Source organism: Sceloporus occidentalis, unplaced genomic scaffold (assembly GCF_023333645.1).
Source record: "Sceloporus occidentalis isolate IW3139 unplaced genomic scaffold, rSceOcc1.0.p SCAF_21, whole genome shotgun sequence".
Lineage (NCBI taxonomy): Eukaryota > Metazoa > Chordata > Lepidosauria > Squamata > Phrynosomatidae > Sceloporus > Sceloporus occidentalis.
This window is the reverse complement of record NW_028317001.1, coordinates 8,536,952-8,560,186: the sequence shown is the minus strand read 5'-3', so window position 1 is coordinate 8,560,186 and position 23,235 is coordinate 8,536,952. Positions and strand designations below refer to the sequence as shown.

General features: G+C 44.5%; 1 protein-coding gene across 1 annotated transcript in view; it reads left to right on the top strand.

Annotated features, from left to right (window-relative positions):
* Positions 1 to 23,235, top strand: part of LOC149301541 (uncharacterized) — a 193,894-nt gene that overhangs the window by 17,124 nt on the left and 153,535 nt on the right. Inside the window, exon 6 of the mRNA XM_089484310.1 lies at positions 13,650 to 14,643. Coding sequence (XP_089340436.1) covers positions 13,650 to 14,643 — 994 coding nt within the window. The remainder of the gene's footprint in view (positions 1 to 13,649; positions 14,644 to 23,235) is intronic.

Genomic DNA, 23,235 nt, shown 5'->3' with positions numbered 1-23,235 from the left:
CTTAAATCTGGCGTTCCTCGGGGCGTCGTCCTGTCACTAATGCTGTTTTTTCTTAAACCTTAAAAACCAACTTCAAAAATTCAAGGTCACATGGGATGTAAAAGGGCAACATGACATAAAAACAGGGATGGACTCAGAAGACAGAGATACCTTCTTTGCACCAGTTCAGTCCTCGAAAGGGAATCCTATTACAAAGGAAGACCCACTTCTGCTCCAATGTTGTTGAGATCAGATATAAGTGGAGACCATCGTTCTTCAAAAGGCAGAGGAAGAGTCCACCCCGCAACCTTCTAGATTGATCAGTCAGCTTTTCCATAAACCAAAAATCCCATAATCGAGACCACCAATCAGTCATATTGACCTTTCCAGTTTTCCAAGCCCTGGCAATTTCAATCCTGGCCAATGCCAACAAAAATGCCACACTATCTTTATTGGGTAATGTCTTGTTTTCATTAATAAACATTGAAAGCAATAAAAGTTCTGGAGAAGGGACAATCTTTTGATCACTGATTTCTGAAACTAAGTTAACTACTGAATGCCAAAATGCATATACACTTGGACAATCGGACCACATGCGCAGGAAGGTACCTCTAGTATTACATCCTCTCCAACAGCATGAGATGGGGCTCTTAGTAAGGCCTGCAAGTTGTATGGTGTGAGGTACCATCTATGCACAACTTTAAGAATGCTTTCTTTCAGTGCTGTTTAACATCTACATGAAACCGCTGCGAGAGATCATCCAGAGGCATGGGGCAGGTGCTATCAGTATCCTCATGACACCCAGAGATATCTCAGCGTCAACTAAGGAAGGCATCTCCCCTCTGAATGAATGTCTTGGGGCAGTAATGGGCTGGATGAGGAAAAACAGACTGAAACTGAATCCAGATAAAACGGAGGTGCTGATTGTTGGGGGTCCTAATCCAGGTATGGAGGTTTTCCAACCGGTCTTGGAAGCGGTCGCACTTCCCCTAAAGGACTATGTTTGCAGTTTGGGGGTGCTTCTGAATCTGTGTCTCCAGATGTCAGCTCAGATAGATGCAAAAACAAGGAGTGCCTGCTATCAGCTTTGGTTGATACGTTAACTGCGCCTCTTTCTGGAACCTGAGGACATGAAATCTATGATGCATGTGCTGCTAACCTCACGTCTTGACTTCCACAATGAGCTCTACATAGGGCTACCCTTGCACTTAGTCCAGAAACTTCAACTAATCCAAAATATGGCAGCCAGAGTGGTCACTGGAATATCTAGAGGTGTCCATATCACACCTATAATGGCTGCTCATTAATTTCCTGGGACAGTACAAGGTCTTGGTTATAACCTTTAAAGCCCTCCATGGCTTGGGTCCATCTTACTTACGGGATACCCTTCTCCCATACAATCTGCCCCACACTTTGAGGTCCTCTAGTAAAAACTTACTGCAGCCAGCAATAACAAGGCTCTCTGCAGTTACACAAAGGACCTTCTCCCAAGTTATGGAACAGCCTCCAGAAGAAATCCGATATATCACCAGTCTTTAAGGCTTTAAAAAGCTCATCAAGACATATCTCTTTCCAGATTAGCATTCCAGCAATCTCTTATTAACTGAATTGTTCAGCAACTGCTCTAAGTGCTTCTGCCCTATTTTTAATAATTGTTTTCATAATTGTTTAAGAATTTAATTGTATTTTATTGTGGATGGGAGGAATTGGGAGGGTTTGGGACACAACAATGACAAGTTGTTATTGTGTTTTACCAGTGCTTTTACTGTTAGCCACTTTGATCTGTTTTTAGAAGCCTTTAGAAGCCTTTGAGGCACCCTTGTCATGTGCGAGGGTTGCCTGGTAGGCGGAGTGCCCACACAGATGGCAACCCTCGCAAGTGAGGAGGGCGCCGCAGCTGCAGCACACCCACCATACGCGGCGCATAATGGTGACATTGCAGATGTGCCACCTCCAAACAGGAAGGCGCAACTGCAATGTACCCTCGCCATCGCTGGCGCTTCGGGGCGGCAGAAGTGCAGCGCAAAAAGGAGCCACTTCCACGTGCTCCTTTTTTGCTCCGCAACAGCACTGCTGAATTTGTTTGTTGCGGCGCTTCTGCGGAGAAAAGAGTAGGGCCAGGGACGCGCCTCTTTCTGGCGGCCTGTACCCTGCCTTAGTATGTTTCACAAATTTTGTTGCTTGTGAATATTTGTATTTTGTCAGGTCTCTTAATTGTATCTGTGTTATTGTTGTTCTTCCTATATGGTTTTTTTCCTTTTAGCACCAAAGTTTAAAAAAATGTAGTATCCTGGAATCTAGAAAGCATATCCAGGAGAAGGTGTTTTGGCCACACTGTAAACAATAACATCCAAAATGCACAACAGTAATGCCTTTCTCCTGTTTGATTTTTAACACTTTTGATCATAGAATTGTAGAGTTGGAAGACACCGCAAGGGCCATCCAGTCCAACCCCATTCTGCCATGCAGGAACTTTCAATCAAAGCATCCCTGACAGATGGCCATCCAACCTCTGCTTGAAGACCTCCAAGGAGGAAGACTCACCAAAATCTCTGAGGGAGTTTGTTCCACTGTCGAACAGCCCTTACTGTCAGGAAGTTCCTCCTAATGTTGAACTGGAATCTCTTTTCCTTTGCATTCATCCATTGCTCCGGGTCCTAGTCTCTGGAGTAGCAGAAAACAAGCTTGCTCCCTCCTCAATATGACATCCCTTCAAGTATTTAAACAGGGCTATCATATCACCTCTTAACTTTCTCTTCCCCAGGCTAAACATCCCCAGCTCCCTAAGGCGTTCCTCATAGGGTTTCATGGTTTCCAGACCCTTCACCATTTTAGTCGCCCTCCTGATAAAAATCTGATAAAGAAGACCCTCTATTTTTTCATGATGATGATGATGGACCTCTCTATCTACAGATTTCTTTACCCATGGATTGAACCATCCAAAGCTTGAAAACATAGAAAAACAATGTAAATTCCAAGGGCAACTCTTGTTTTTGCCATTTTATATAATAGACATTGCTTTTCTTGTTGTTATTGTGTGTCTCCAAGTCGTTTTGAATTTATGGTGACTCTAAGGCAGACCTATCACAGGGTTTCCTTGGCAAATGTCTCCAGAATAGTTTTCCCATTGCCTTTCCCTGAGGCTGAGAGAGTGTGACTTGCCCAAAGTCCCCCAATGGGCTTCCATGGCAGAGCTAGGATTCCAAATCTGAACTCCAGAGTCGTAGTTCCACTATGCTCAAACCACTAGGCCATACTGGCTCCTACAACATGGACATGGTTTCAATGGGCCATTGTATGCCATGGACTTGGCCCAGCTTCCTCATCCATGGAGGTCATTTTATAAGCCCCCTTCTCCTCCTCCATTTACAGGCCCAGCTCCTTCTGAATACTGTCCAACTTTCCCAGTTTGGCAGGTACCCTCCCTTGGTTCATCCTCTGCCCTCCCACCTTTTCAGCTGCTCTTCAAAGGCCACAGTTTCCTCCTCCTGTTGCCATTTCTCCCTTTCTCTTGAGCTCACTGCCATTGCTGCAAACTGAGTCCAAAGGGCAAAAGGAGTCTGCCCTCCATGAAGACAGCCAAGGAGAAAGGAGAAGAGGGGCTCTTCCCAGAGGCTCAGGCAAAAGCAAACAGCTGTAGCCTCTCCTAGTTTGCCTCTCCTTCCTCAGAAATAACCCTGTAATCTTGATCATACTCTGAGGTTCCATGGTCCCAGCGTCCCTTTGATTCTCTGGGATCTCCCCCCCCCAAAAAAATCTCATGGCCCCACAGAGTCTCCCAAGAAAGGAGAGGACTACACACACAAAGAGACACACTTCCTTCCTTTTGGCCCAAGGAGCCAGGCCTCCTCCTCTCTCTGGAGCCTCAGGAGAGAAAGAGAAGCCTCTGTTCAACTGGGGCCTAAGAGAAGGTTCTGGAACATTCTCCATAGTCACAAACAGCACAAAATGGCCTCCAGAACACAAAATGGCTGCCTCTGTCTGAGCACTTGACAGTTGGCAGTTTGAGGCCTTCAGAGGAGAGAGAGAGATGGAGGGGAAGAGTGGAAGGGGGTCCTGGAGGGAGGGGGCCTTGGGAGATATTGTCAGAACCTGTTATTGAGATCAGTTATAATGCTGTATATATTCAATTGCTATATAATCACTTCATGTATGTTTTGAAATATCTGACCTATATTGTTCTGTTAGCTGAGATGTTGGGGGGTGGGGGAGAGGAGAGTATATGGGTAGAATATTAAAGTGGTGTTAGTTTCTAAGTGGGGCCCTATTAACTCCTTTGGGGTGTTGTTTTAGACAACTAGCTGGCAATGTTGCAAATGTCTTGAGTGAGGCTGGGTTGTGATGGGGACCTGGCTAAGTGTGTCTGGGGTGGGGAACTAGCAGAGGGGGCATTTTTGTATGTACAACGCTGTGTAAATTTACAGCACTTTATAAATAAAGGTTAATAGTAATAATAATAATTTTAAAAGTGTACATTTTTCTCTGAAGCCTCAGACTCTGCAAAAAAAGTGTTACAGATCACTACTTCAATGCTCTTACAATAGACTTTCTACTTTTGGTATACGTTTGGATGTGGGCCATTGATCAGAGGATTCCAAACTTCACACATATAGAGCCTTCCTGAGATATTTGGTGTTCGCTTCCTAACAAAGGGGTTTTTGGCCTCATAAAGGATTTGGGTCAAAAGAGGAGGGGTCTCTAATAGGAGGGCCACTGAGACGACGATTGTCCCCCAAACGACGCCAAAAGTAGCTCCTTTGGGAGGTTTTAAAATCAAGTGAATGTATATGAACTGAAAAGATATAACCTTATAACTGATCTTAATAACAGGTTCTGACACCTAGTGAGACATCAGAGAGTAGTAGTAGCCTTTCCTCTTGCCAATGGGATTTAGAGTGTATTCCCTGGACTGGATCTCCCAGCATCCACAGGGCCAGAGAGAGGAGGGTCCTGCCCTGCATAGGGCTGCCATTTCATGGGTCTTAGGCTTTGGGGATGTGTGCCTTTGGCCAGTGTCCGTGTGGCTGGGGCTCCAGGGTCCCTCAGTCCCTCCTGCCTTGTTCCATATTAACTGCAGGAGGAGCCTGTGAGGGTGGGGCAGGGGGCGGGGTCTTCCAGCTCCTCTTCCCGCATTGGCCAGAATGAAGAAGGGGAGGAGCTTCTGCCTCTCTATTTAGCTCTGTGCGCAGAAGAGAGAGCGAGGAGCAGAGAGAGATAGAGACAAGGAGGGAAGGAGAGGAGAGGAGAGGAGAGGAGAGGAGAGGAGAGGAGAGGGCCAAGGCCTGGAAGCGGTAGGCTTCACTGCTGTGCTGAGGCCTCCAACTGCCAAGCGCTGAGGTGGAGGTGGCCATTTTGTGTCTTGGTGGCCATTTTGTGCTGCTTGTGACTCTGGGGAATAATGTTCCGGAACCTTCTCTGAGTCTCAGTTGAACAGAGGCTTCTCTTTCTCTCCTGAGGCTCCAGAGTCAGAAGGAGGCCAGGCTCCTTGGGCCAAAAGGAAGGAAGTGTGTCTCTTTTCTGAGAGGGTTTTCTTATTTCAGAGCTCTGCTCCTTCTGGGGAAGATGGGTTTTAAAGGGATCGGAAATGGGGAGGAGAGTTTTAATACAAGCCTTATTAGTATTATTCACAAACATTGGGCTTTGGCTTCTAAGAGGAGGCTAGTCCCCCAAAAAAGCCAAAAGTGGCTCCTTTGGGAGGTTTTAAAAGTCTCCCCAGTTTTCTTATTGAGAGATTTTCAGGCAAGAAGGAAGAAGAAAGACCAGAATAACACATATTACCAAGAATTAAACAAGACTTGGGCACTTCTACCCTTTTACAACCGACTCAGGCTGTATCTGCACTGGAGAAATAATCCAGTTTGAAACCGCTTTAACTCTCCTGGCTCCATTTTGTGGAATCCTGGGATTTGTAGTTTGTTGTGACACTAGAGCTCTCTGGCAGAGAATGTAAAATCCCAGGATTCCATAGCACTCAGTGGTTAAACCGGTGTCAAAGTGCCTTATTTATATAGTGCGGATGCAGCCTTCTTGGGAAAAGGGCTGATGATGGGGAAAAGCACTGGAGGTTTCAGCAGATGATTTATTTATTTATGATGCACTCATTTCACATCTAACTACGGGGACATAACCAGGGCCCTCTCCAATTCCCCATCCCCTAATCCCTCTCCACTCTAATAAGGCATGGAGTATCTGTTGTGTAGGGGAGCTGCAGTGAATCTATCCTAGGTCTGGGAAGCTTTGTTTGAAGCAGAGGGAGGAAGGGGATGCCCACCTCTGCATCGGCCCAAAGGAGGCATATGTCATCTGCGTGTGTCACCAGCAGGATGCTGTTCTCTGCGTCTTTGAGTGCTGCAGGGTTTCTTGCCAAGCCAATCCTAACCCTTGTCCTTTTTCTCAGGAACTCCATCTCGGCCTGTTTGGACACGGCTTTGGGCCTCTCTTGCTGGAAGTGACCAAGTGCAGGGCCACCAGGACCCCTTGACCACCTGATGGCCAACACAGAGGCCAAGCGGAGGGAGTTGGGCTCCAACAGAAAGAGGCTGCCGAAGTACAACAGCTCTTTGGTATGTCACTATCCTATTAGCTTCATCTGTGTCACTTCTGGGCCAATTTATGAAAGGAAGCAAATAATATACTGTCCGAGTTTGGCAGAGACAGTCCTGGTTAATCCTCTGTCACCCCACTTATTCAGGGGCTTTTAAACATGTCCCAGTTGGTCTATCCTCCTCCCACTTTCCCCTTTCTCAGCTCACTTCAGTTCCTGAGTGCAACTGAGTTTACAGCCTATCAACTCAAAAGTGGGGAGAGGAGAGGAAAGAGGGAGACTGGCTATGGCCCTTCCCAGGAAGTTGAAGGAAAAGCAAACTGCTGTGCCTTTCCTAGCATGTGTGATCTTCCTCATAAACAACTTTGGCCATCTTCACTACCTTCTGGGTTGCTTGTCCACATGTGTCTTGCTTTTCCCATCAGTCAAGTGTTGGGGGCTATGGGAGAATGTCTCTGGATATAAATTGGGGGTGGGCCCAGTGACCCTTAAGCCCAGAGTGCTCCCCAGGACTGCTTTATAAAAATGACATTTGCCTCCAAAATGTGGCAAGAAATGTCTAAATGCACCATAATTCTTTGGTGGCTAAATGTACTGTATGTGTTGGGATAGTCAGTATCCTAATCCATCATCAATATCCCAGGCATGGCCTAGATTATATTGTGTACTATATTGTATATTATATTGAAAAGATTTGAGACAAACTGGATCTCAAAGGCAGTAGCTTTTTTCTTGCTGACAGAATTTAAAGATTATTTCCTGGACTGAATTCTAAAGTGATCAAATAATATTTGGGATGAACCATGTGCTTTCCTCCCCTTTTGCTTAGTCACTCTGTGGATGAGGGCTATTTTCTGTTGCAGGTGACCTTTGCAGATGTGGCAGTATATTTCACTGAGGACGAATGGAAACTGTTGACGAAGAAGCAGAGACTTATGTACAGTTCTGTAATGATGGAGAATTATGAGAATGTGGGCTCTGTGGGTAAGGAACTGGAATCCACTAGCATTATAGAATCATAGAGTTGGAATAGACCTCAAGGGCCATCCAGTTCAACCCACTTTTGCCATGCAGCAATACACATTGCAAGCACCATCCAGCCTTGGTTTAAAGACCTCCAGAGAAGAAAACTCCACCAAACTCTAAGGAAGTATATTCCACTGTCGAAGAGCTCTTACTGTCCCAAAGTTCCTCCTAATGTTTAGGTGGAACCTCTTTCTCTGTCGTTTGCATCCATTGTGGTGTCTCTTTTTCTCTGTAGCAGCAAAAAGCAAGCTTGCTCCATCCTCAATATGACCCTTTCCAATATTTAAACATGGATATCATATCCGCTGTTAATTTTCTTTTCTCCAGGGTAAACATACCCAGCTCTCTAAGCCGCTCCTCATAGGGCTTGATGGTTTCCAGATCCTTCACCATTTTGGTTGCCCTCCTCTGGGCATGTTCCAACCTGTCAACATCCTTTTTGAATTTCGGAGGCCAGAACTGGACACAGGTTTATTCCAAGTAAGGCCTGAACAAAGCTGAATAGAGCGGCACTATTACTTCCCTTGATCTACAAACTATCCTCGTATTGATGCAGCCTAGAATCACATTGGCCTTTTTAGCTGCCGCATCACACTGTTGGTCCATGTTCAACTTGTGGTCTACTAGGAGTCCTAGATCCCTTTGAAGCGTAGTTTAATTGTGATAGCAACATCCTGTAGAATATTTGAATTTGTAGTTTAGTGTGGCACTATTGCTCTCCACTTTATAAGGATTCCAAATACTGTATTATAAACTGCCAATTGTCAGAAGCAGGTTCTGTGGTTCATCCAGAATGGTATTGGGGTTTAGGGGGGATTGTTAGTAGTTTAAATGCTAGTAGTTTGAAGTAGTTGGTAAGGATATTGGGGCCTAGAATGGCTTTGGGGAAGGGAAGCAGTTGTGGAGGCTATTAACTGCCTGGTCTGTGAACTCTGGGTGGCAGACATGCCCCCGGGGGGAGAGGCGCCTGTGAACGGTAGAAGAAGAAGGCAAGAGGTACCTTGGCAGCCGGGCTGGTTAGGGGCTGAAGGGGAGGAAAAGGAAGGAGTGTGAAGGTAGTTAACGACAGAGGGAAAAGGTTTAGACACTTCAGGGACAGCTTAGATGTATTAATGGACCCTTCTGCCTGAGTTTCTCAATAAACCTTTTGGTGGAAGGAAAGGACTTTTTAATTCTGAAACTAAGTTCTGCCCCCAGATATCTCACCAATGCTAGGATTTTGTAGGAAGACAGCATGGAGATTACTAGTAATGCATTTCTCATTGAAATGGTAGCACATCTCTGAGTATCTTTCCTTTTTTGGCCCTCTTCCAGCCTTTTGAGGTTCTGCTTCACTTCCCCAAAGGGATGCAATGGGATACTGAGGCACAAAACTTTATTCCTATTTTAAGGCAATACAATGTGCGGTTGCCCCTGAGATCCCCAGGGGGCCAATGTGACGCCCCCAATCCCCAACAGTAGCCCATCCCTGTCTTAGAGATGTCTTAATACTGCTCCCTGGTGCTTGATCCTCACCAAAACAGAAGTCCAGGTCCCAGCCCCCTTGCTTTGCCTTTCCCAATGAGTAATTTGTATATGGATTATCCTGCCTTTCTCAACAAATGAGCCTCAAAGTGTCCCTTTTATGCATCACATAAATGGGTGTGTGTCTGTGATAGAGAGAAGGAGCGAATGTGAAAAACAGAAAGGCAGGAAAGAGATGGTGAAGGGGAAATACTGAAGCAGTGCAGATGGGCAAGAGGAAAGGTTGGAGAGCGGAGGGAAAAAGAGAAGGGGATCAGGCTTAAGAGGGGGATGAAATGCACAGATATAGGATGGGGGACACCTGGCTGAATGAAACTACATGTGAAAGGAATCTAGGAGTCCAAGTAAACCACAAGTTGAATATGAGTCAACAGTGCAATGCGGCAGCTAACAAGGCCAATGTGATTTTAGATCGCATCAATAGAAGTATAGTGTCAGGATCAAGGGAAGTAATAGCGCCATGGTATTCTGCTTTGGTCAGGCCTCACCTGGAATATTGTGTCCAGTTCTGGGCACCACAATTCAAAAAGGATGTGGAGAAACTGGAGCATCTCCAAACGAGGGCGACTAAAATGGTGCAGGATTTGAAACTATGAGGAACGACTTAGGTAACTAGGGATGTTTAGACTGGAGAAGAGAAGGTTAGCCCTGTTTAAATATTTGAAGGAATGTCAAGCTTGTTTTCTGCTGCTCCAGAGACTAGAACACAGAACAATGGATGCAAACTGCAGTAAAAGAGATTCCACTTCAACATTAGAAGGAACTTCCTGACAGTAAGGTCTGTTCATAAAATAGCCACAAAACAACAATAGCATCTAATTGACACACAGCAAAACAACAAAACGGTTAAAACTGAATTTGGGACAAATAAAAACATCATTTAAAATACACAGTTGTGATCAGAAGTGGAATTTTTTCTTAAGTTCTTTACAAGAGGTCAGTTGGGTAAGTCTGCCGGAAGGGATCCGTCTTAAGTCCTTTCTTGAAAGCATCCAAGGTGGTGTTAAGACGGATCTCCTCCGGCAAGTTGTTCCATAACTTGGGGGCCATGGCTGTGTATGCTCTGTGAGAAGTTGTTCTTAGCCTGACCTTTGGGTAATCTAATAGATTCTTCCCAGATGTTCTGAGAGTGAGGGGCGGATGGTGTAGGGAGAGGCCTTCCCTCAAGTAGCTCAGGCCCAAGCCATGTAGGGCTTTAAAGGTAATAAGCAACGCTTGGTATTGCGCCCGGAATCTAATTGGCAGCCAATGTAGGGATACTGGTGTTATATGGTCTGACCTAGATGTTCTGGTGACCAATCTGGCTGCCATGTTTTCAACTAACTAAAGCTTCCGAACTTGGTACAAAGGTAGAGCACTGAACTTAAGAAATGAACTTGAAATCAGGCCCTTGTTTTCATACATATTAAGGGTTCCATTTAGCAATTATGAGCAATGTCTATGAAGAGAGGAAAGGGTATCACAAAAATTCCTCTTTCTCTAATGTTTCTTTTCCAACCTGAGCTTTCTTAGCTCTGTGGTTGATTCCAGAGGCCCTTTGTCACTCGAAATGCTGGAGTCTGGGGAGGACACACACAAGTGCTATGCTTTTAGGGGAATTTCATACTTAGCTCAAAGGAAAGATTGAGGCAACAGTGACCTCGGGATTCATCCCAACTATACCAGGCCTGAAAGCACAAAGAACTCCAGAGGCATTTCAGATAGGTTTTTGTGTTTTATTTAGGGGGAAAGCAAAATACATGCACGCACACACACATCTACACATAAAGGTGTTCACGCACCACATGCAAGAACTAGGTAACAAAGGTGGGAGTGGTAATTGTGTAAGGCTTTGCTAATGGTAATACGTTACCTAGATGGATCTTGATTCCAATTGCTGAGGGTCCAGAATGGGGAGAGAAGTCAGTAACTGCTATAGCAAATGAGGCTGGTGAGTGTAGTGAGGTGTTTAGCAATGTAAACCAACGGAGTGTAAGTCTGCAAATGGACTGACGCTGAAGAACAGCCAGTTGGGGATGATATTTATACTGAAATTGTTGCTTGGGGGCAGAAACCGAGCATTCAAAAAGGTGTAAATTGCTTTAGGATGTTTCCTGGGTGGGAAAAGAATTGTCTGAAACTGAATTAAATGAAATGGGTGCTTGGTGGAAATACTTCAGCCAAAAAGGATTATCACACCGGCTCTTAGGTCCTTCTTGGCTCTGAATTCTGGTCCCATTCAAAGCCAATGTATAGCACAGTCTGAAGGCAACACTCTCAGAGTTCAATAATTTTTTTTAATCTTTATTGAAATTATTTACAACATAAAAAGGGCAGTACCAAAACATTTCCAAATTCTTATTCCAATATTTCTTAACCCTCCCGTCCCCCACCCCACCCCCTCACTTTCTATTTCACTTACTGCTTATTTATTAGCTATAAAATCTCTATTTCTCGAAAATCTATCATCCTTACTTCCTTATCTCATCGTCTTTCATTCTATTTTGCTTAAATCCTAAGTTTATACAATAATTGACTCTATATCAATAATTCTACACAGCAATGGTATCACCTATCTAACATGATTTCCCTTCACTCCTTATTACCTTATTTAACCTTTCCCTTTTGAAACAATTCTCTTATTCTCAACCAAATTAAATTAGCTTCTTTTCGCGTTTCATCTTTTAATTTCAAAGTTATGGTATCCATTTCTATGATTTCTAGACACTTTCCTAACCAATGGTCCACTTTAGGTACTTCCTTATTTCTCCAGACTTTGGCAATTGTTATTCTGGCAGCGGTGTTTAAATATAATAATGTTTCAATTTTGGTCTTAAATCCTTGTTTTCTACTATGTTTAAAAGACAGAGCTCCGGGACCAGAGGGAATTCCAATTGTATAATTATTTCAATTTTCTTGTGTACTTCTCTCCAGAATTTTTTAATCAGAGGACAACTCCACCACATGTGGAAAAAACTTCCCGTAATTCGTTCACATTTCCAACATTTTCCTCTATCTTTTTTATATATTTTCGCTAATCTATTCGGTGTCATATACCATCTGTACATCATTTTGTAGAAATTTTCTTTTAGATCCATACACAATGTAAATTTTAAGTCCTGTCCCCAAGCTCTTTTCCACGCCTCGTACTGTATGTTCTTCCCTATGTTCTGTGCCCATACAATCATACAATGCTTAATTTGTTCTTGTTCCAATTCAAGCCTCAAAATTAGATTATAGAAATTTGTTATTTTTTTCTTATCCTTATCCATCCATATTACATCCAATTCTGTTTCTTTAACGTTATACCAACATTTTTTCTGTCTGCTTTATATTTTTCCGTTAATTGGTAATATAAATACCAATCTATTTTAATTCCCTCTTTTAGCATTTCTTCCCTAGATTTCATTGTAATTTCCCCCTCTATTATCTTTACATAATCTTTATATTTTAGCCAATCTCTTCCCTCAATTCTGCCCTTCTTTAATACTGCTTCATGAGGAGAAGCCCACTCTGGTAACTTTGTATAATATTTTTCCTTGTATTTTGTCCATACTTTATATAATGCTTTCCTTACAATATGCTCTTTGAATTCCTTGTTTAGTTCAACTTTATTCCACCACATGTAGGCGTGCCACCCGTATCTTAGATTAAATCCCTCTAAATCTAATAATTGCTCATCCTTTAATTCCACCCATTTTGTTATCCATTCCAAGCAACATGCATAAAAATATAATTTCAAATTTGGCATCCCTAATCCTCCGCTTTCTTTGCTGTCCGTTAATATTGTCCAATTGATTCTGGCTTTCCTTCTTGCCCACACAGAGTTCAATAATAACATAGCAGAGTACAGTAGCAAATCTCCAGATATAGGCATTGGCAATGCATTAACCACTTTCCACACTTAAAAATAACTCACAGACCCAGTTGATTTCCTCCAAGTCCTTGGAGGTTCTTTAGCTTGAGTTGCAATAGAAAACAAATATGTACCAGCTCTCCTCTGTGACTTTCATCAACTTCACAATCTCTTGTACACACAACTCCAACCCACATCAATCCACATGTGAGCTGTATACTGTATTTGTTGTGAGTCATCTCCTGGTGCCACACATCATGAAGCATCCTCTGCAGTTAGCTTGCATCATTTCATGTACTCTGACTCAAGACTCTATGGCAGTCTCACAGGAAATGATGCCACTTTTCAATCAAAGTATTTTTACATATATATATTGGAATATTTTTCAAATGCCTGACTATCTGCTTCTACTGATTTCCTCATGACAGTTCCCCTTCAATTTCTTCTTTGGTAGCTCTGAGTAAGGATACAGTCATTATATGGATTTGGGGCATCCAGAACAGGGTCATGTTCAGTTCACTCACACCAACATTATTAATTTAATCTCAGATAGGGAGGGATGAACGTGGGGCTAAATCTTGGGGTAACCCTTTCCTCTCTTAACACTGAGATTCAGTCTTGTCTGTCCTTGTCCTCCTTTACAGAAGAATTTGTCACTCACGAGAGAGTCCACACAGGAGAGAAGCCATGCAAATGCCAGCATTGTGGGAAATGTTTTTCTTCAAAGTCAGACCTACTGAGACATCAGAGAGTCCACACAGGAGAGAAGCCACATAAATGCCAGCATTGTGGGAAATGTTTTTCTTCCAAGTCAGACCTAGTGAGACATCAGAGAATCCACACAGGAGAGAAGCCATACAAATGCCAGCATTGTGGGAAAGGTTTTTCTCAGAAGTCACACCTATTGGCACATAAGAGACTCCACACAGGAGAGAAGCCATACAAATGCCAGCATTGTGGGAAATGTTTTTATCGGATGTCAAGCCTCCTGATACATCAGAGAGTCCACACAGGAGAGAAGCCATACAAATGCCAGCATTGTGGGAAATGTTTTTATCGGATGTCAAGCCTCCTGATACATCAGAGAGTCCACACAGGAGAGAAGCCATACAAATGCCAGCATTGTGGGAAATGTTTTGCCTACATGTCAGTCCTTGTCATGCATCGAAGAGTCCACACAGGAGAGAAGCCATACAAATGCCAGGATTGTGGGAAATGTTTTTCTTCCAAGTCATACCTATTGGCACATCAGAGAGTCCACACAGGAGAGAACCCAAACAAATGCCAGGATTGTGGGAAATGTTTTTATTTGAAGGGAGTCTTAGTAAGACATCAGAGAGTCCACACAGGAGAGAAGCCATACAAATGCCAGCATTGTGGAAAATGTTTCTCTCAGAAGGCACACCTAGTGATACATCAGAGAATCCACACAGGAGAGAAGCCATACAAATGCCAGCATTGTGGGAAATGTTTTTCTCAGAAGTCAGTCCTAGTGACACATCAGAGAATCCACACAGGAGAGAAGCCATACAAATGCCAGCATTGTGGGAAAGGTTTTTCTCGGAAGTCATACCTAGTGACACATAAGAAAGTCAACACAGGAGAGAAGCCATACAAGTGCCAGCATTGTGGGAAAGGTTTTTCTCGGAGGTCACACATAGTGAGACATCAGAGAGTCCACACAGGAGAGAAGCCATACAAATGCCAGCATTGTGGGAAATGTTTTACTTCAAAGTCACACCAAGTGAGACATAAAAGAATCCACACAGAAGAAAAGCCACACAAATCCCAGCAGTGAACTAACGAGAAGTCAAGAAGGAATACAAAAAAGATATGTTCTATCCAGTTGTGATAAGAAAAACCCTTGTGATTTTTTGTGTTAGGTTTGTCTGTCCATATGTCTGTTTTAAATTTATATTGTGTTAAGTTTAGGTTTTTATTGTTTTTAGTATAGATCATTGCTTTTAATTATAAACGTGGCTGGGGATTATGGGTTGTGGTATAGGTTAGCTAGATAGAGGGGTGGGATTTGTTGTAGCCGGCTAGAATAGTAATGGGAATGATAGCATTTGGGATTTGTGGGATGTTGGCTGAACAATGTTGTGGGTTGATATTAGCAGAAAGGGGGCTAGTTTCTGGGAATGGCAAAAGGGGCTTTGTTACCTGTGGGGCATAGACTGTGGGAATTGGAGGTGGGGCTATGTTTGGAAGAGGGTGGAGGCTTAGGTTTTGGGGTTTTAATGTATTCTTTGGCTTGGGGAGGGCAGTTCTGACTGAAATCTGAATTTCTGACTATGTGTTCTCAATAAAGTTCTTTGCTATTTCAGCACACTGGACTCTGATGCACATAAGTTCAGAATTTGCACAAAACTGACACTTTGTTCTCTCTTCAGTCCTCAGCTCCGTTCCCAGCCACAAGAAGCAAACACACACACACACACACACACACACACACCAACATAGACAGACAGAGCTGTATGTACAAAGCAAAGCCTTCCTTTCCTGCCTTTCCCTCCTGAGTCTAGCTTATTATCTTGGGCTGCATTCTGACCTCCTCCAACTCTCCTCAGACGGAGGGAGGGAGGGAGGGAGGGAGGGAGGGGAGGCTGCTGAACCCCTGGCGCACTCCTTCCCTTCCTTCAAAGGCCACCAGCGGAATAAGGAGCACCAGCAGCAAAGCCTTGGCTATTCCTCCAAATGCTATGGAGGGAGCTTTGGGGGCATGTGTGCATGTGCAGCCTCAGCCCCTGAAGCCATTGCTTCTCTAATAGTCCTCTATTCTGAGGGAGGGAGGGAAGTGGGGGGAGCCTTCGTTCGTTCGGAGGTATGTCTGGAGGGTCTTCTGGAGGATCCTTTGGGGGGGGTTATAAGAAGAAAGAAAACCCCTCTGATCTCTTCCCCCCCCCCCCAAACAAAGGCAGGGGCCCTGCCAGGCCTCCTTTCCCTCCCTCCCTCCCTCCTCTCCTTCCTTCCTTCCCCTCCCCTTCCTTGGGGATTCCTTGATGCTCAGGTACATAGGGGGGCTTATTACGAGTAAAGGAGTTAGGGGGACCCTTAGGGAGAGGCATGGCCATGGGGGAAGGGGGCAGGGTGGTCCAAAAACAGAAAGAGCTTTGAGGACTGCCCTCCCTCCTGGAAAGTGGGGCAGAGACAGACCCTCCTTTCTGATTACTCATTTGGGGAGAAATTTGGCTTGGCTAGGCCCTCCTTTTTGCTTTCCAGGAAGGGGGCACCCTTTTCATCTCTGGGAGGGGGCTGAGATGGGGTTCAGCAGAAGGGAGGCCCCCAGTCAAAAGATTTTTGTGACAAATAAAAAGCATCACACAGGAGAGGGTTCAAGAGCATTGGAAACAACATTTTTTTTTTGGGGGGGGGGAGGAGTTTTCCTGGGGTCCTAGGGGAAGGGGGCTCTGTCTGGGGGAGAGAGAAGAGCCCAAATCTAGGCCAAAGCCAAGAGGAGGCAGACAGAGGGACCTCAAAGCCCCTTCTGGGGAGAGGAACATCCCCCTGGCAACCTGCAAACTAGGCATAGAAGCCCACAGGATCCGTATTAGGCAGACACACACATTCCAAATATATACCTTTCCCTTCACAACAACCCTGCAGAGGAGGGTCAACAGAGAGACCCTCAGTACCAGAAAGATTGTCTCCCCCCACTTCTGGGAATATGCTGAAAGGGCCTTGGACCCCTTGATGGGATTTAGGTTAAAGGAGGAGAAGGAAGAAAGGAAAGAGGGAAACTGCCAAGGGAAGAGAAACATAAAGGGGGTCCTGAGGTGGAGGGGAAACATCTGGGAACCGATCCAGTCGCCTGCTCCCCGGAGTCCATTATGAGAACCTTCCACAGCTCACTGTGATGCTTTAAATGGCCATTTTGTAGATAAAATCTCTCAGATAAGAGCCAATTTAGACTCCGATGTTATTGCAGAAGCTATAGGTGAGGTGTCCAGTGACTCTGTGAATAAGATCATACTGGATCAAACTGAATCTGTGAGTATCAAGGATGTTGACAAGCTCCTTGGAAGTGTGAAGAAGACAACTTGCCCTCTTGAACATTGCCCTTCATGGCTGGTCCTCCAAGGAGGAGATGCACTTAGAACTCACCTGAGATATATTATAGATGCATCTCTTACGGAGGGCTATTTTCCATCTTGCTTAAAAGAAGCGGTGAAACGGCAGCTTCTGAAGAAGCCCTCTCTATATCTCTTGGACGTGAACAATTACAGACCGGCCTCCCATCTTAAAATTTCTAAGCAAGGTGATGAGAGGGCAGTTGCTCTTCAAGTCTAAGCAGTCTTGGATGAAACAGATTATCTAGACCCATTTCAAACTGGCTTCAGGATGGGATACGGAGTCGAGACTGCTATAGTCGCCTTAGTAGATGATCTCTGCTTGAATATTGACAGATGAAGTGTGACCCTGTTGATCCTTTTGGATCTCTCAGTGGCTTTCAATACCATCGATCATGGCATCCTTCTGGAAAGCCTGAGGGAATTGGGGTTCGGGGGCACTGCATTGGGCAGATTCCAGATGGTGATGCTTGGGGAAAGTTGCTTCTCCTAAAGGGAGCTTGAATTTGGCATCCCGCAGAGTGCCATCCTGTCCCCAATGCTCTTTAACATCTACATGAAACCTCTGGGAGAGATCATCTGGGGTGCTATCAGTTGCTGGTGACACCCGGATATCTCTCTCCATGCTGCATACCTCAGCGTCAACAAAGGAAGGCATCTCCCCTCTGAATGAATGTCTTGAGAAAGTAATGGGCTGTATGAGGAAAAACAGATTAAAACTGAATCCAGATAAAACAGAATTACTTGTTGTTGAATATCCTAATCCAGGTATGGATGTTTGTCAACCGGTCCTGGACAGGGCCACACTTTCCCTAAAGGACGGTATTTGCAGTTTGGGGGTGCTCCTGGAACCGTCGCTCCAGATGTCAACTCAGATAGATGCTATGGCCAAGAGTGCCTGTTATCAGTTTCAGTTGATACACCAACTGCGTCCCTTCCTGGAACCTGAAGACCTAGAAACTATGCGCTGGTAATCTCACGTCTTGACTTCTGCAATGCGGTCTACAAAGGGCTACCCTTCAACCAAGTCCGGAAACTTCATCTAATTCAAAATATGGCAGCCAAAGTGGTCACTGGAAGATCTAGAGGTGACCATATTAAACCTATAATAAAGTCTCTTCACTAGTTGCCTGTTAATTTCTGGGAACAATACAAAATCTTGGTTATAACCTTTAAAGCCCTTCATGGCTTGGGTCCAGCTTACTTATGGGATCCCCTTTTCCCATACAATCCGCCCCACACATTGAGGGCATCTGGTAAAGTCTTACTATTAAAAAGTAGGCTGGCTGCATTTACCCAGAGGACCTCCTCTTCTGTCACTTCCAAGTTCAGAAATAGCCTCTGGAAGAGATCTGATATATCACCAGTCTTTAAGGCTTTAAAAAGGCAACCAAGACGTATCTCTTTCCAGCAATCTCCTATAAATTTAATTAATTGTTCAACAACTGCTCTAACTGCCTCTGCCCTTGTAATGATCTCCTGTGGTCCAAGAAGCCAAACTGCAGCCCTCTTATGGCTCTTAGCCCAGCAGACTCTTAAATTCCTGAAATCACGCTGCCATCATCCAGTGAATTATAAAAGGACTTCCCTTAACCTACACTGGGACCAGTTAAGGAACCTTATTTCTCCTCCTTTACTGATTTTCCAAGCATCAACCGAGCCAAGACATGTGTAAAAGAAGTGTCAAGTAGTAGATACTCTAAGGAGTTATTTATTATAAATAGCAAAATATAACTAAAATACAAGTCCTACAAGATATAAAGAATCTTGCAGGTACAATATTTGTAAGTATATAATATTCAGTTCATATAAGCTATTAAAAAACCAAATAAACCCAAACGTCCAATTCTGAGACTAACTTCCAAGATCCGCTCTTTAACTCTCTCTCTCTCGATCTCCAACCGACACAATTCCCCCAACTGTCTCTTGGTCTCTCAGGCCTTATATCTCCTTCTCACGGAAGCTTCCAGAAGAACCTTTATCTTGCTCTCTGATTGGTCAAGAGAGCCTTCCATAGCAGTGATGTCATTCTCCGTTTGCATAAACCTCCCTTTACTGCCTGAAGAAGACCTCCATTGACTGGAGCCCTGTTATTACAACAACAACAACAACAACAACAACAACAACAACACTTCTTTTCCTTGGAAGAGATTCACAACTATCCCTTCTTTCCTGGCTGGGAAGAATAGGAGGATTCCAGAGGTTCCCATTTCCACTAAGATTAGGAGCTCCCAAATTTCCATGGAAGAGGTTTCCTAAGGCATGTGCCAGGACAGAGTGGAAAACAGGGGGTTCATCATGGGTGAATTACCGTTTGTAGCTGAACCTGGGGCTCAGGGTCCCTAAGAAAAGGAGGTGCCCAGCCGCCACCCCCACCCCCCCACCCCGAATCCCCTGAGCCTCCAGGAGAGCAAGACTCAGGGAAGGGACAGTCTGTGATGGACTCAGAGTCCGTCAGGGCAAACCTTGAGGGCCCTTTCCCAAAAGCTGACCAGAGATTGGTTTCAGGGACTGGCATTTTCCTCTCAGAGGACAGTCAGGATCTCAAAGACCACTCCCCATTTTGGATTTTGTTTTTTGACTGTGCTGCCCTCAGTGGAGACTTGCTTACTCCTAAGGTGCCATGGAGGTGAGCATGGAACGTATAGGGAAGATGGCTTTTGCAGTCTTTTCCACCATTGAGCTTACTTTGTCAAAAGAGAGCAGGAAAGTAACCGGGGGGAGAAATCAAAGTCCCTCATTTGCTTCCATAAGCTCCCCCTGAAGCTTTTCCCAGCATGCCCTAGTCCTCAGTCTCCCTCCCAGGCTCCACCGTTTCCTAGAGAGATGGAAACCTTCAAGGGAGAGTCCTTGGGGCTCAAGCCAAGCTCTCCTCTGCTTCCCCAAGGCCTCCTTCTCCATCCACTGCTGGTCTTTGGAAAGGAGACCTAGACTGCTCTTGGGAAAGTTACTTTTGGGGGGACAGGGACTCTCAAAACCTCTCAGTCTCACTCTAACATTAAGTATGTCAAATATCTCTATTAAGAAAAAGACTGAATCTCCATGACTGGTGCTATGTTTCATACTCTTGGGATGGGCAGCCAGGAAAACAGAATGCTTCAAAGAATTCAAAGGTTTATTGGATGGAGATAGAAGTGTAAGATGCCTTAAAATCATATGTTTTGAATCAGACAGCATCAAAGGGGGCTCTAATACTTTTACAGGACAGAATCTGGATAGACACTTCCTCCAAACAAAAAGTATTTCACATTTCCATTTCTCTCCTTTCTGGAAATGCTGATGCCTCAAAGGCTGGATCCTAAGCAAAACAGAGATAAAGTTTGAACTGCAATTCAGAGGTCAAGGTTTGTATGTGGTTTTTGATGCAATTTACTATTTTCAAGGTCCAACTGTATAAATGATTTAATTTTTTTTAAAAAAAATTGTTATAATTTTAATCCCTTTGCATTGTTTTGAATTTGTACTGTATTAAATTTGCTGTTAGCCACCCTGAGTCCCTATATTGGGAGAAAGGATGGATGTATATAGATAAATAAACTGGAGATCCCTTGAAGATCCATGGGTTTCTTGGTGTAAATAGCCCTCCACCAATAGAGACACAGACTGTCCAGAATTGCTAGGGGTCATTTTTGGCACCTGGGTTGTATCTCCATTGCCCAAACCTAGCACTTTGACACCATGAAACTTCCAGGGCTCTGTCCAACAGAATCCTGGGATTTCATCTTTCAGGTACTTAGAATTATATAGCAACTCATGAAGGACTGCACTGGGGCTCTCTACCAAGCATCCAGTTCTAAGCACCCCATTCCCAGGTTTCTCTAGGGTGGATCCACAGCCGGTAACATGGCACCAAACTGCTACAATTGGATAATATATATAGGACTTTGGTTGCCTACTTTCTGGTGTCCCTCCATCTCTCTTGTAGGGTTGTGAATTCAGGTCCTGAGGTTTGTGACCTAAAACCTAGGACCTGGGGCAGGGCCTCTAGAGATCTCATTCAGCCTAATGCATAAATTACAAACCACAGTCGCTCACAGTTTGTCATTCAAATCTACTCAATATACTTTCCTGTGTAGAAATGAAGAGAGAAATTTTTAAAGGTCTGTTCCCAGATCAAGGGGAAATGAGAGAATTATTCTTTCTCACTTGCTTGGAGAGACAGGATAAAAAGTGTGAAGTCGAAGGCTTTCATGGCCGGCTTCCATAGGTTTTTGTGGGTTTTTTGGGCTATGTGGTCACGTTCTAGAAGAGTGTCTTCTGATGTTCATCTTCAGAGATGCCAGCCACAGATGCTGATGAAATGTCAGGAAGAATCTCTTCTAGAACATGGCCACATAGTCCCAAAAGTCCACAAGAAACTAAGGATAAAAAGCATTTAATTTAGTCTCCTTCTTTATAGGCAGATGGTGAATGCAGAGTATAGTAGTGAGCCCTTGTACCACCACAACTGAGAGAAAGCAAGAAACTAAACCAATCCATAGACCCCCCGCAATTTTTCTAGTTGAAGAAACCAATTAACTAAGCCTCGTAAATTATAATAAGCTACTGCTCTCACATCACCTCTGACCTTTCCTCTTTCCTGGAATTGGGCAACCTCCAAAATGGAGAAGAGGCAGCCTCATCTCCTGTCTGAAGATCATGCATGAAAACCAGGCCCTGATGTATCGTATCTTTACTGCCACGTGTAAAAAGGGCAAGGAAAAACACCTGTTACAGGAGAAGAAAGCAAATAAAACCTGATCCTTTCTGGTCTAGGTTTAGGTCCTGGGCAAAAGAAAGGAAACCAGGATTTGACTTGGGAGTTTGCGAATGTTGTGTGGCCTGCCCTGGGACCTCCCTGGGGACCAAATCCATCACCCTTCTCTTCCCCCTCAGTCAGCATTCTCACAAAGGAACCAAATTTAGGGGTCTCCCATCGGCATCTTGAGGCACCCACCTTTCCTTTCCTTTCCTGGCAAGGAAACCCAGGAGCCCTTCTTCCTAAGCAGCCAATGACCAAACCCACCAGCCTTCTAGAACCCTATTCAGGCTCCAAGCCAACCGCTAACAATGGTCCAAGTTCAGGGCTGCTTTATTTGTCTGGCTGAATGCTAGGGAATTCTGGGAACTGTAGTTTTGTGAGATATTTAGTCTTCTGTGTCAGACAGCTCAGATGCCATGATAAACTAAAATTCCCATGATTCCCAAGCACTGAACTAGGGCAGTTAAAGTGGTTTATTTCTGCAAACTGGATTATTTCTGCAATGTGTTTTTGACCTTGTTACTATTTGGACGTCCACAAGGCTCTGTGGGTTTGAAGGGAAGATTCATGAACATCATCATCATCATCATCATCATCATTTCTGCAGTGTTTTTGAACCAGATCTGAGAGAGCCCTGCAGCCTAGATCTGGCCAAATCCCAAATATTGCCCTCTCAGGATAGCCTGGAGATATTAACCTTTAAGGACCAGAGCTCCTCAAAGGCTGAGAGACCCTCCTGGACCTAGAGCAGCCTCAAAGGAAGGGGTCCCATTGAATGGGGGGCCCATGTCTTTCTGAGTCTGTGGGTCCAGAGGAAGAGGACTGTTTTCCAGGACCCTCTTCCTAACCTCACAAGGCAGCTCTTAGCATTTGCCCAACACTGCTCTTGAACATGCAAAGATCAGGCAAGCAAGATCTGCTTTGCTGTTTGCAAAAAAAGATGGAAAAACAATGGGCCCTTGGTATTCTTTGGGATTTGGTTTGGATAGCAAAATCCATGGGTGCTCAAGTCCCATTATATAAAGTGGGTGACCTTGGGTAAGTCACACTCTCTCAGCTCAGAGGAAGACCAATGGCCAGCTGGAAGGCATACAACACACACACACACAAACACACATCTACATGATGGAAATGGCATTCATTCTGGGCCATGAAACCCACTGTGAGGGAACCTTGGGCAGCAGACACTCTCTCAGCCTCAGAGGAAGACAAAGGGCAAAGTGGAAGGCAAACCTGAAGGCAAGGAAACCCTGGGAATAGGGTCACTAGACATGAGTTCAAGGCACGCAGCACACTCCCAACCCCCAAGGCACACTCTCTCAGCCTCAAAGGATAGCAATGGCAGACCCTCTACAACAAAACCTACAAAGAAACTCCTGTGACAGTGTTGCCTTGGGGTCCCCAGAAAGGAATTGAAGGGACACAACACTACCCCAAAGTCTGGGAGGAAAAGGAGAAAGAAGGCTTAGAGGAAGGCTTAGAGGAGGAGGAGGAGGAGGAGGAAGGGGAGGAGGAG